Source organism: Etheostoma spectabile, unplaced genomic scaffold, assembly GCF_008692095.1.
Source record: "Etheostoma spectabile isolate EspeVRDwgs_2016 unplaced genomic scaffold, UIUC_Espe_1.0 scaffold00000662, whole genome shotgun sequence".
Lineage (NCBI taxonomy): Eukaryota > Metazoa > Chordata > Actinopteri > Perciformes > Percidae > Etheostoma > Etheostoma spectabile.
Window position 1 is genome coordinate 71,605 of NW_022602627.1, and position 13,912 is coordinate 85,516.

The window sequence follows — 13,912 nt, forward strand, 5'->3', positions numbered from 1 at the left end:
CAACAGTGGAGGAGGAGGAGGAGCCTGCAGCAGTGCAGGAGGAAGAGGAGGAGGAGCCTGTAGCAGTGAAGGAGGAAGAGGAGGAGGAGGAGCCTGCAACAGTGGAGGAGGAGGAGGAGCCTCCAGCAGTGAAGGAGGAAGAGGAGGAGGAGCCTGTAGCAGTGAAGGAGGAAGAGGAGGAGCATGTGGTGGAGAAGGTTTTGGACCGCAGAGTGGTGAAGGGAAGAGTAGAGTTTCTGCTGAAATGGAAGGGGTTCTCAGAGTAAGTATGAGTCTAGAATATTAATAACTGGTGATTTTGGTCCATATACACACACTCAAACACACACACACACACACACACACATATACACACACACACACATACTTTAATGGAAGGTTTGGTATTTTGACTCTAAGATGCAGACGCGCAAATAACCTATCACCATGGCAACAGATAAAAGGAATAATCCATATTAGCAGCTAGAGTGAGAATGTATTTCCTAAAAAACAAAGTGTGAGGAGTTGTTCTTCTGTCTGCACTCACCTTTCCAGTGAGGATAACACATGGGAGCCACAAGACAACCTGGACCTGGACCTTATCACAGAGTACCTGCAGAGACACCAGGAGGAGGAGGAGGGCAAGAGGAAAGGTGTCAGGGAGGCCTCGGGAGACTCAGAGGAGCGAGGGAGCAAGAGGAAGAAGGAGGAGGTGAGTGAAGGAAAGAGGTTACTCCAGACTGAAGAGACCAGAAATCTAATCTCAATATTAATGAATGCTCACAGACGCTTTCACTAATGTCTTTTAGGATTTTTATATAAATGACTCTCGACATTGAGATATGCTCATGCATATACATCCATGTCTAGTAGTCGGGCTGTAATGGATCACCAAGCTCACGGCTCGGTTTGGATCAGGTTTGAGTCAAAGATGAGATACGTTTTCAGACCAGCACAAAACAGTTGTCATGTCAACAGACTTTTTCCTTTATTGTTCCTTTCCCGTTTTTAGACTTGTTGAAGTGAAGAACGGAAGTTAAAACTATGGAACTATGTGGAAGGTTAGCCCGTGGTACCATGTGATGGGGGAAGGAGAGAGAGACACACACAGAGAGAGAGAGAGACACACAGAGAGAGAGAGAGAAACAGCCAGAGAGAGAGAGAGAAACAGCCAGAGAGAGAGAGAGAGAGACAGCCAGAGAGAGAGAGAGAGAGACACAGAGAGAGAGAGAGAGAGAGAGAGAGAGAGAGCCAGAGAGAGAAAGACAGCCAGAGAGAGAGAGAGAGACACACACAGAGAGAGAGAGATTATTGCCTTCACATTATTGCTGTTGCTGTGTATCTTATTGCGTCTCTGATAGATGTGCAAATTGTTTAATATTCCTTGTGCATCCATGTGTTGATGTTCAGGTTGTTGCCTAGCAACGTGCTATTACCAGCCTGTGGAGCCACGTGCTTAAATAGGGCGGACGTCGTGGTTGCCTTTAAATAATGCTGCTGTTCACATTCCAATTTACCAACAAGTCTTCAGTAGTCCACCGATGGTTGAGAGGTTGTTGGGCCGTCCAGGTGAACTCATCATGCTCATCAAAGACAGCAACCTAAATAGCTAACAGCCGAAAGTTAAATTATAGGTTCAGTTGGCTAACGTTAGGTCGGGGTGTATCTACCTAATTATTAGAGCAATTTGTACAAGCTTTAAAGTGTTAAGCTTTACATTGATGTAAAACATTAACAGTGATAACAAATGTACGGTACACACTAAAGATACTTACATTTAAATTATCATTTCACCGTCAGCGATGCCGCTCGAACTCCCGCTTAGGTCCGCTAATATTATTATTTTTTAACGAGACTACAAAGGCCCGCGCATAGGATTGTGGGTGATTTGGGACCGCGAAGGATACACATAAGCATCCTTCTCTGTCCATGGGAAATTTTCTGACTGAAGAACCTTCCGTGACATTAAGAAATGGCTGCTGATTCATCTTCTACATCCCAACAGCATAATTAAACAGCACAGTTACCACTTCCACAACCATTTCATTTCATGAGTAGTTCCTGCACCGCGCAGTTTAATTTCTAGATGTAGACAGTCACAGAGGACAGAGTAACGGGAGGAAAACTCAACAGATAGCAGTCGGTTATACGGCGGTCTCAAGGTTTACCAGTTTGCTAGTAAACGCAACACTTTGTTCCATCTGTTGTTTTTCAGACAACAGCAGTGACCAGTGCTAGTCGGTGCTAGTAGCGTCTGTTAGCAGTTAGCTCCTCTAGGACGCACCGGTGCTAATGTCCTCGCATCCGCTGCAATGCTGTTTATATGGATATGGTTTCATTTTCCGTTACGTGACCCATTTTGTCTGTAAAGCCGTGCCTGTGTTGAATCTCTCCTTTACTCTCTCTCCTCTTACTCCGCACCCGGCCACACAGAGCCGGTCCACACTTCTGACATTTGTCCACAGTTTTGTTAATAACACAGCTGTAAATTGTTAAGAGAGGCAAACCCGTATTTGTACCAGTGTTTCCGTGGTAACTCTGCTACCGCGGCCGCCACGGCGAAGAACACAGAAGTTATTGAATGCAACTAACTTCAGTTGGTAGAGTAATAGCGTGTGAGATGGAGCTGCTGGACCTGGGCCACAGATGTGACCCATTGCTAGAGTATCATAGTTCATAAAAATGCAGCCCATTGACGATACAGACATTTCATACACACAACGTGTGTATGCGCCGTTCGACCCGTGCTGGACCCGTTCATAATGAGTCAGCCGTCTCTGTGAGTAGCGTCCATCACACTCCCTCTCGCAGTTATAAATAGCCTACGTGACGACAAATTTTTTTTTGGGTAAAATCAACAAATAATCGTGAGAATAATCGCAATCAAAATTTTGATCAAAATAATCGTGATTATCATTTTGGCCATAATCGTGCAGCCCTAGACGGAGGGCAGGTTGGCACCGATGATCCTTTCTGCAGTCCTAACTGTCCGTTGTAGTCTGCTTCGGCCCTTTATGGTGGTAGATCCAAACCAGACAGTGATGGACGTGCAGTGATGGACGTGCAGAGGACAGACTGGATGATGGCTGAGTAGAAGTGGATCAGCAGCTCCTTAAGCAGGTTGAGCTTCCTGAGCTGGACCAGGAAGTACATCCTCTGCTGGGCCTTTTTAATGATGGTGTCTGTGTTGGGCTCCCACACGTCCTGGGATATAGAGGATCCCAGAAACCTGAAGGATTCCACAGCAGACACAGGGCTGTTGAGTATGGTAATGGGGGGAAGAGTGGGGGGTCTCTTCCTGAAGTCCACAATCATCTCCACAGTTTTGAGCGTGTTAAGCTCAAGGTTGTTCTGACTGCACCAGAGAGCCAGCTGATCCAGCTGAAAACTGAAGAGAGTGCAAATGTTTTAGTTTTTAAATTGCCAATCATTTAAATTTGGAAACTTTCCTAAAAAACGTAGAATATTTCTGAACTTATAAACGTTATGAGCACTACATTTGCTTCCATGATGACATGTCTGCAACCGGCTCATATTTCATTCATTTTATCATGAATTATTGTATGAAGAGTGAGAGCAAGTCCAGGGTTTAAGAAGGTTGTTCACTAACTCTCTCTCGCTCTCTTTCTCTCTCTTTTCTCGTTTGTCTGTTGCTATAGAAACAGAGAAGAAGACACAGACCAAAATGTCACCACTGTCAACACTGTGACAAATCCTTCACATCTGGACATTTAAAGATTCATCAGAGAGTTCACACTGGAGAGAAGCCTTACATCTGTGATCAATGTGGGGCAGCTTTCACACTGAAGAGTAACCTAATGATACATCAACTCATTCACAACGGAGAGAGGCCGTACAGCTGTGATCTATGTGGTCAAACCTTTTCTAGGAAGGGTAACCTAGTAATGCACCAGCGTGTTCACACCGGAGAGAAGCCGTACCGGTGTGATCAATGTGGGGCAGCTTTCACAGTACAGCGTAATCTAAAATTACATCAACGCATTCACACTGGAGAGAAGCCGTACAGCTGTGATCTATGTGGTAAAACCTTTTCTAGGAAGGGTAACCTAGTAATGCACCAGCGTGTTCACACTGGAGAGAAGCCGTACAGCTGTGAACACTGTGGGAAAATGTATTCTCATAGTAATGCCCTTAAAACACATCAACGCATTCACACTGGAGAGAAGCCGTACAGCTGTGATACATGTGGTAAAACATTTATTGTGAGCGATAGTCTTAAAAGACACCGACATGTTCACACCGGAGAGAAGCCGTACTCGTGTAAACAATGTGGGGAAACGTTTTCTCTGAGATGTTACCTTAAAAAACATCAACGCATTCACACTGGAGAGAAGCCGTACTTGTGTAAACAATGTGGGGAAACGTTTTCTCAGAGAAGTCACCTTAAACGACACCAACGCATTCACACTGGAGAGAAGCCCTACAGCTGTGATCTATGTGGTAAAGCCTTTACTGATAGTGGTGGCTTTAAAAAACACCAGCGTGCTCACACTGGAGAGAAGCCGTACTTGTGTGAACAATGTGGGAAAACGTTTTCTCAGAGAAGTCACCTTAAAAAACATCAGCGCATTCACACTGGAGAGAAGCCCAAATAGTCTGAACAAGTAAATTAGCTTTAAATAAGCAAAACTACAAAGAGACAGATGAAAGTGCAGCTTCAAGAAGAAAACAATAACTACAGTTGGGTTCGAAGGTTTGGGCACCCTAGATAAATATGTGTGTTTATGTGCATAAAGAAGCCAAAAAAAAGATGGAAAAATCTCCAAAAGGCATCAAATGACAGATAAAACATTTGTATAATATGTCACAAAAAGTTGGATTTTATTTACACTATTTACACTTTCAAAATAACAGAAAACAAAAAAAATGACGTCTGCAAAAGTTTGGGCCCCCTGCAGAGTTAATACCTAATACCTTAATACCCCCCACCCCCCCTTTGGCAAGTATCACAGCTTGGAAAGCCAATAGTCTTTAATTCTTGTTGAAGGTATCTTTGCCCATTCTTCTTCCAAAAGTCCAGTTCTTTGAGGTTTCTGCTCCTTTAAGGTCTATCTATAGATTAACATGTTGAGGTCAGGAGATTGTGAAGGCCATGGCAAAACCTTCAGTTTACGCCTCTTGATGTAATCCCCCGTGGATTTTGAGGTGTGTTTAGGATCATTATCCATTTGTAGAAGCCATCCTCTCTTTAACTTCAGCTTTTTCACAGATGGCATCAAGTTAGCGTCCAAAATTTTTGGACGCTAACTTGCTTTTGACTAATTCTGGTATTTTTAACCCATGTATAATCATTTGTTTAATTCATTTGATCTGTCTTCTTCTTAAATAAACTGAACTGAGTTGAACTTTGACATTTAGTTTCTTCTTATTTTACAGATTTATTCTTTTTTATGACACTGTTATGACATCATACTTCAGTTTATCACAAACATTCAACATCAACACACATCTGGAGATGCGTGGTTTTCATTGGAACTTCCCTTCAGAAAATGGCGTAGTGTTGTGGCGATGTTGTGCGTCCATGTTTGGTTAAAACCTCGGCGCTCTGTATCAACCTCTCTTTCTTTCCCATGAGCTGATGTTTTTCAGGGATAACAGCTGATTCCCGTCCATGTTAATGTCTCCCATTCAGGTCTCAGCTCGCCGCCACAGGGGTCAGACCGTTCTCTTAACACATCCATGGGTCCGACCGCGCCCACACGGTACACTTCTTCTAGTTCTTCTTTTTAATTACGCCTTGCAACCACAGAAGAAGGAGCTGCATACATTGGCACAAAAAAAATGCCCAGGTCTGGTGTAGCCGGTGTGATTTTTTTATTTATTTATTTTTTCTACCTTTCAGTTTTCATTAGTCAAACTTCTTTTTACTCAGTAACAATAGGATTTGTAATGTAGCAAAATACAATCCTTTACCTTAAAGTCAAGTACATTTAACTTGAAAAAAACAAAATACACAACAAAACTGCTCAATACAGTAACGTAAGTAATGTATTTCGTTATTTTCCACCTCTGCCAATACCTCACTGTCCTGTGTGTATTAAATGATCCAAAAAATTAGTGAACAATGTGAGTTTCCCCTCACCGGATATACGTCTAAAGGGATGTCATTCCTCTACAACTGTGTTACTTCTTAACATTAATAGAATAATTCTACAACGTGTGAGTTTCTGGTGTCGATGTGCATTTGATCCGATGACGCCGTGACATCTTCATAACTTCAGAGTCAGAGAGTTGTCAGAACCAGTCCAACCTGTTCCCAGAGCCAGTCAGTGTGAGAGAAGTCCCCCATCAGATGATGGAGTTCTACTATCTGTCCACTAGATGGAGCTAACTGACCATCTAATGAGCTGAAGATCAGCAGCTTGTACAGCAGCAGGTATCTCTCCAAGTGGCCTCCGTGTCACATATACATTGTACATTTAGCTTTTACTACTTACTACCTTGATACTTCCTCCACAACAGCCCCTGTTTCTCATGTGGCCCCTTGGGAAAATGAATTGCCCCCCCTTTCCCTAGGGATCACATTATACCAAATCACAGTTGTGCCTTCATGAACAACATTGTATTATCTCATAGGTACTGGAAACCCGTCTCCACCAATGCATCTCTGAGCATTTATTTTCAGTCTCAATGCCCAGATGACAAGATTTGCAGTCAGCATTGCTTTGTCCAGTGATGGTGGTATAGTGGTGAGCATAGCTGCCTTCCAAGCAGTTGACCTGGGTTTGATTCCCAGCCATCGCAGTAGTTTTTGTTGCTTTATTTGTCAAGAAGTAACCAGAAAAGTTACTTGCCCAACTTAATTTGATAAAATATTAGATCTCTGTTATGGTACAAATAAGGGCCCATATCAATCAATCAAGCTGCCTCCACGAGGATCCACAGACACAGGCAGTGCACAACGATTTGCACTTTGCCCTTTTCTGGTAACTACTTCTAACCAATAGAAAAGTTTATGAAAATTCTGCAAAGAGGTATAGTGTTGTGTTTCAGGTTGTTGTGGCTGACCGGTTAAGGTGATGGACTAGAAATCCGTTGAGGTGTTCCCGAGCAGTATCAAATCCTGCTGACAACGAAAGTGGTAGCAAACTAATGACACATCACATTATACCAAATTGCAGATGTGCCTTTACGAACAATATTGTGTTATCTCATAGGTACTGGAATCCACCTGTCTCCACCAATGTATTTCTTAGCATTTATTTTCAGTCTGTGTTACAAGATTTGCAGTGAACGTTGTATTGTCCAGCAGAACGGCAACAGCTGTGTTACTTTTAGATTATGATTTATATCGTAGCAGTGCAATCATTTTGCCCAGGTTTGACTTCCAGCCACTGCAGTTGCATTTACAGGTTTTGAAGCCATATACAACATTAACATGACATGTTTTACCCAGGTTTCTTCTTTTATTTAGTGATATTTCAATTTCCTTGCGAGTGTCATCCCAAAAGGATTAATAAAGATAAGTCTAAGTCTATCTCAGAAAAAACTCAAAAAAATCTGAATATCTTCAGGGGATGTAGCTCAGTGGTAGAGCTCATGCTTTACATGTATGAGGACCTGGCATCTCCAGCAGGTGTTATGGTAGAGTCTTTGCTAAAGATATTACCTCCTGTGGTAATCTAACTGCTAGACAGGACAACAAGCACTTTAAACGTACATGTTTTACAGTTTCTATTTACAGTATTTATTACCTGTAGTGTAGTATATTTACTGTATTACACTCCAGTTTTTATGGGTATTACAGCGGGAATAAAAGGTATGAGCACTGTAGTTTCTTTTTTTATGGGTGAAATAATCTCAACATGCCATTAAGTTTACTCTTCAGCAGGTGGAGACATTTCACTTCAGACACTTGCAGCAACACATGCTGTGTTAAACATCAACAGACTGGATATATACTTACTGCTGATACAAAGCACAGGAAATAGCAGAAGATGGTTTCAATCCATTAACCTTTGGGTTATGGGCCCAGCACGCTTCCGCTGCTAATATTAATATAAAGGCTTATATTGCAATCTCGTCACCCTACATGTAGGTGTACCTATGTTTAAATAAACACACGGTAGCAAAGTTTATGTAGTGTTTTTTTAATTTTACCTGTGTTTTTTTTCTGAGAGGGACAGCTCTGCTTATTTATGTAGCATGGAAGCTAGCATTGGCTAACTAGCAGCCGGCCTGCTTCTAAACAAATACTTTTTAATTATCTCAACACTTTTTAACAGTCAAACTGAAACACTGGCGGTGAGCTCCAGGTCCTGCAGCTGCAGACGGACATGGATAGCTTCAGACCCGCTCACCACTAGTGTTGGTGGATTAGCAAGCTAGCGTTAGAAAACTAACCCAGCTTATAAATAAATACCTTTTAATTACCTTCACGCTTTTAACAGTCAAACTCAAACACTGCCGGTGAGCTCCAGGTCTTGCAGCCACGGACGGACCACCATCAGTGGGTATAATCCGTGCCTTTTAAATTCAAATGTATTTTTTTATAAGCGGGCTGGTTGGTTAGTTCGCTAACGCTAGGTTGCTATTCCACCAACTCTGGCGGTGGGCTCATGGGGGGTTGTGCCGCTGCTACCGGGTCTAGAGCTCTCCGTGTCCCTGTGCTGTCACAAAACACAAAACAACCAAAACAAAAAATATACACACTAGTCTATACACACAATATATACGTACTCTAAACAGAACAATACAGAGGCCGTCAGAGATGGCAAAAGTACTCACTGCCCGTGCTCAAGTAGAAGAACAGATAATTGTGTTAACAAGTACTCTGGTAAAAGTAGAAGTACGGATTTAACTTCTTTACTCAAGTTAAAGTACCAAAGTACAGGCTTAGCAATATACTTAAAATATCAAAGTAAAAGTAGCCTTATGAATGACAAAGCTACCTGGACCAGACAGATGTTACTAGAGAGCACGCTGAGAAACTACAGTGGACATGGAGAAAATACTCTTTATTCTTTATTCTTTATTTGCCATTGGCTACATTGTAAATGGCTGTCTGCCAATAGGCCTAAAACATATATAAACATATATGAAACATATAGCTTATTTATATTGACAGAGACTGGGACTCCAGGTTAATAAGATTCTGACCGAGTAGCAAGATATGAATTCAAGTGTGATTTTGTGAGAAGTCTGTGTATGTTCCCATCCAATTATGTTAATTTTTGTATTGGTAACTACACTGAAATTATTTGAAATTTAGTGAGAACTAGATTAGGACTGGATTTAAAGCTGATTCTGGTTTCCAACTTCGGCCCATGTGTGTCTGTTAAAACACCAACGGAGACAACTTCTCTCTGTTGATGCTTTATTTTTTTTTTAATATATATATATATATATATATATATATATATATATTTTTATTTATTACAATCAAGCATCAGTATGAACATGGGGGTGGGAGGGGTAGCTCTGCTATGGCTGTGTGTGTGGTAATAAAAGAAATAAACAACATTGTAAAGGCTACCATACACAATGCATAGGAATCATATATGCTAGTAAATAATAACAATAATCCCACTATTAATTACATTATCTTAATGAGCAAGGGCAATCAACAATCACCATTATATCGAATCAACAGGCAGGTGTAACCTAGGTAACAGGTGTAACCTAGGTAACAGGTGAAGAACACAAACAAGCTAACTTTTAAATTTGCCAGATCTATAGACCAATACGACAACAGGCTTAAATGAACTGACAACATCAGTTATAAGACTTCCAGTTCTCAAAGACCACACAATCTCAGCTGATTATCCTCCAGACAGCTATTCTCTTTTTCTTTTCTCTCACTTTTTTTCTCTGTGTGGCGTGCACGCCCGCTCGCGGCGTGTCTCCGTGCTATTCTCCGACTTGGACTAACGATCACTCCTGATTTACGACCTTTAGTACAAAACTAAAGTAACGAGCCAATTTTGTAAAAAGTAGGGAGTAGAAAATACCGATATTCATGTTCAAATGTAAGGAGTAAAAGTAAAAAGTCGCCAAAAAAATAAAGAGTAAAGTAAAAATATCTGAAAAACCAAGTTGAGTACGGTTATGAAGTGTTTGTACTTTGTTACTTCCCATCTCTGATGACCTTAAAGATTAATATGTATATGGTTTGCAGAACTGTACCTTCTGATAGACATAAGGTCACTTGTGTTATCTTTGGGCTGCTCTATGGTCTTCTGCAGAAGGATAAATCCCAGAGTTGGCTCACTCCAGGTTGTTTAGGCAACAAAGGTCCCTGGGTGGACTTGAACCACCATCCTTTCAGTTAACAGCCGACTGCGCTGACCTATTGCGCCACAGAGACTGCGCCTGTCTGATGATTTATGAGCGGGATCTCGATCTTTAAGCCACAAGCATTTGCTTATGGCTTTTTGAGGTTGAGCTGCACATGTATGCTTATCAGGCTATTTTCCTGTTACTCAGAAATTGGGGAAGCTGACTCATGCAGAAGTGTAGAAGCTGGACGTGCATTGTATTGTTCTTACGTGTCAACTGGATTCTGACTTTGAATTCAAATATTTGGCATCCAAGAAAATTCCGTAACTGATGATGTATCAGTCATTTTGCTGGTGGTTTCTTGGTCACAGCAACAAGCTTGATCATTGACATACAGTTGCACGCCACGTATCACAAAACTGTTGGGTAGGGCCTTATGTATTTGCTTGTATTACATCAAGTGACCTGCATACCAATGACCGTCAGAGATGGCAAAAGTACTCAATGCGCGTACTCAAGTAGAAGTACAGATAATTGTGTTAACAAATACTCTGGTAAAAGTAGAAGAACTGATTTAACTTCTTTACTCAAGTAAAAGTAACAAAGTACAGGCTTAGCAATTAACTTAAAAAGAGTAAGAAGACTCGCCCCAACGTTGCTATTAAAAACCTCCTTCACCATTCTAAATGTCTAAGGGACAGTTGGTAGGTTTCATGTGTTGTACAACCTCACTAAGTAACGTCAGAGAAACGGGCTTAAATTCCTCAAACACAGCTGAGTGTGTAGGAGAAGCAGATAAAAAGACCTTAAAATTAGCACTGGCAATTTCCCTGATAGATGCTACTTTGTCAATAAAATAACCGAGAAATTTCTCACATGTACTAATTGACACATCTGTCAGAGCAGAGGTGCATGGATTTTTGACGTTATATGAGTTAATCGTATTTAACAACAATCTAGGTTTGTGGCCATTGCTAGCTATGACAGAAGAGAGATGCTGCATCTTCACCACCTTCACAGCATTCTGGTATGTGGATAGACTGTCCCTTAATACACCCAGTGACACATGTAGATTGTCTTTCCATCTTCGTTCAGATTATAGATAGATTATAGATAGATTGTCTTTGATGCAGCGTCTAGAAGCTGAGGAGACAGGCTTAATTGCGGGTGGTGGAACATGTCTATGTCTGTGGATCCTCAGCTTGATAGATTGTTATGCTCCCTTATTTGTGCGATATAACCAAGATCTAATTTTTTATCAAACTGGGTTGGGAGAGTAACCTTTCTGGTTACTTTTTGACAAATAAAGCAAGTTACGTCACTCAAAGAAAGATACTGGCTGGGAATCAAAGCCATATCAACTGCTTGGAAGGTAGCTATGCTCACCACTATACCACCATCGCTGGACAATATAACGTTCACTGCAAATCTTGCAACACATCACATATTGAGACTCAAACATAATTGCTCAGAGATGCATCAGTGGCTTCCAGTACCTATGAGGGATTACAATATTGTCCATGAAGGTACATCTGCCATAGAGGGATGTGTGACCACCATTAAATTATGGATTTTGTTGTCAGCAGGATTTGGACCTGCGCAGGGGAGAGCCCAATGGATTTCAAGTCCATCGCCTTAACCACTCGGCCACAACAACCTGAAGAGCAGTATGATACTGATTTGCACTAATATTTGCACTGACTCACAAAAAAAAAACACGAGTAAAATTAAAAAGCACTGCATAAACCTTGCTACCGTGTGTTTATTTAAATATGGGTACACTTTACATGTAGGTGTATACTTTACTGCAAATTAAACTGAGATGTCAGGGTTTCAATCTCCACCTCTGAAAAGTGCTGCTTCTTAGCCGGATTACGTCTGGCCATGTCGTAAATAGTAGGGGCGAGGACTGAAAACCGAGAATATGTTGGGCGTGATATTTTAATTGTTGTGATTGCTGTGTGCCTTTAACATCACACATGTGGCTATTATGAAAGAAACTGCCTAGCAAACCCTTGCAACTCTTTTAAAGGTTCCATGGTGTAATGGTTAGCACTCTGGACTCTGAATCCAGCGATCTGAGTTCAAATCTCGGTGGAACCTGTTTTTAAGCCACAGCACTGGTGAAAAAGATCAACCTTTCAACTTTCCACATGTAGTTTAAAGTAAGCTTACATGTTTAATGTCCTTGGCCATTTAGACTGTAAACAGTATGTTGGTGGTGGCATGTTGAGGAGTCACCTGGTCGTTTATGTAACTTGAAGAAGCTCCAAATTTGACAGTATCTACTGGAAGTGATAGGGTTTGAGTTACATGGGGGATACACACTTTGCATTCAGTCTCGTTATCACCATAAAAATTAGGGATCACTGAAATTTTAATTTGTGTTGCTGCAGTCAGAGTATACAGTGCTCATCCTGAATGGGTCAGTATAGTGCATCAGAATTGCTTGTTGAATGATCTATTAGCTTTGGAACCCCCTTTCCCCACAGCTTTCAATTGTCAGATATGGGTGGGGGAGTGGACACTGTCCCAACCCTTTCTGTGTAAAAAACAACTAAAGAAGTCTCTTGGATGAGAGACAAAACTTCTGCGGAAGACATTTTAACAAGTCCTGTTGCCCTTGGCCTAGTTTGCACTTTTGGGGTAATATAAGGTGACCAGATTTCTCAGACAAAATCCGGGCACATTTTCAGCTCAGAAGCGTTTACCTCCAAAACAAGTAATGTTTTTATTTTTGTAAAACTTAAAACGGGGACACTAGACCTAGAGCTGTTCTCATTAGGGGCTGAGCCCCCCCCCCCAAGGTGTGATCCTAGACCCACCCCTGCTGCTACTTCCTACTCCACTACACTACACCTCAAGATAGAAAGTCCTAATATTTCAAGATAAAAAATCCATCCTTATACTTCAAGATAGAAAGTCCTAATATTTCAAGATAAAAAATCCATCCTTATACTTCAAGATAAAAAGTACTAATATTTCAAGATAAAAAGTCCTAATATTTCAAGATAGAAAGTCTTAATATTTCAAAATAGAAAGTCCTAATAGTCCTAATATTTCAAGTAAGAAAGTCCTAATATTTCAAGATAGAAAGTCTTAATATTTCAAGATAGAAAGTCTTAATATTTCAAGATAGAAAGTCTCAATATTTCATAATGTTGTAATGTTTACGAACTACTGACAGCTTTTGCTTTACTGCTCAAGGCTTGTTTCTGCAACAGCTCATTGAGAATCAGATACAACAAAAACTACTGAGGACATATTTTCCTTTGACATTGATGCAGTATTAAACGAGATCGCTGCAATGTAAGTTAATAGGATAATTGTCCAGCTTGTGTTTACGTTCATAAAAGTGCTCGTTTTGCTGCTAACAGACTCAGATTAATATTTATTATATTAAGTGTCTGACAACATTATGGAAAGGATTTCTATGGAGGTCGACCTTTCTGTTAAAGATTAAGATCCTTTTTAAAACATAAAAGTCCGCGAAATTGCGTTCGCTAAACGCACCAGACTCCATGTAAATAATCAGTGATTTTAGCATCGTAAAACACGGCTTCTAAAACCTCTCTGAGCACCGCTGGCTCTGGCTGTCTAGAGCATGCGTGTGTTGGGTGTGCGATTATCGGCTACGTTTTGTCAGTTTTTTCTTTCTTTCATTCCAATTTCGGGTCTTTCAGTCACAGTGAAA

The 13,912-nt window shown here is 41.0% G+C and overlaps 1 protein-coding gene and 2 non-coding genes across 3 annotated transcripts; 2 read left to right on the top strand and 1 right to left on the bottom strand.

The window, feature by feature from the left end:
• The first annotated feature begins 371 nt into the window (after positions 1-371).
• On the top strand, positions 372-5,272 carry LOC116674533 (zinc finger protein 239-like). Its single transcript, XM_032506959.1, has 3 exons — positions 372-378; positions 609-691; positions 3,639-5,272. The coding sequence occupies exons 1-3, from the start codon at positions 372-374 to the stop codon at positions 4,593-4,595; spliced, it is 1,047 nt and encodes a 348-aa protein (XP_032362850.1). The 3' UTR covers positions 4,596-5,272.
• Positions 5,273-11,792: 6,520 nt separating this feature from the next.
• On the bottom strand, positions 11,793-11,875 carry trnas-uga (transfer RNA serine (anticodon UGA)). Its single transcript has one exon. It is a non-coding gene; the product is annotated as a tRNA-Ser (tRNA).
• Positions 11,876-12,249: 374 nt separating this feature from the next.
• Positions 12,250-12,321, top strand: trnaq-cug (transfer RNA glutamine (anticodon CUG)). The gene has a single exon. It is a non-coding gene; the product is annotated as a tRNA-Gln (tRNA).
• Positions 12,322-13,912: the final 1,591 nt, after the last annotated feature.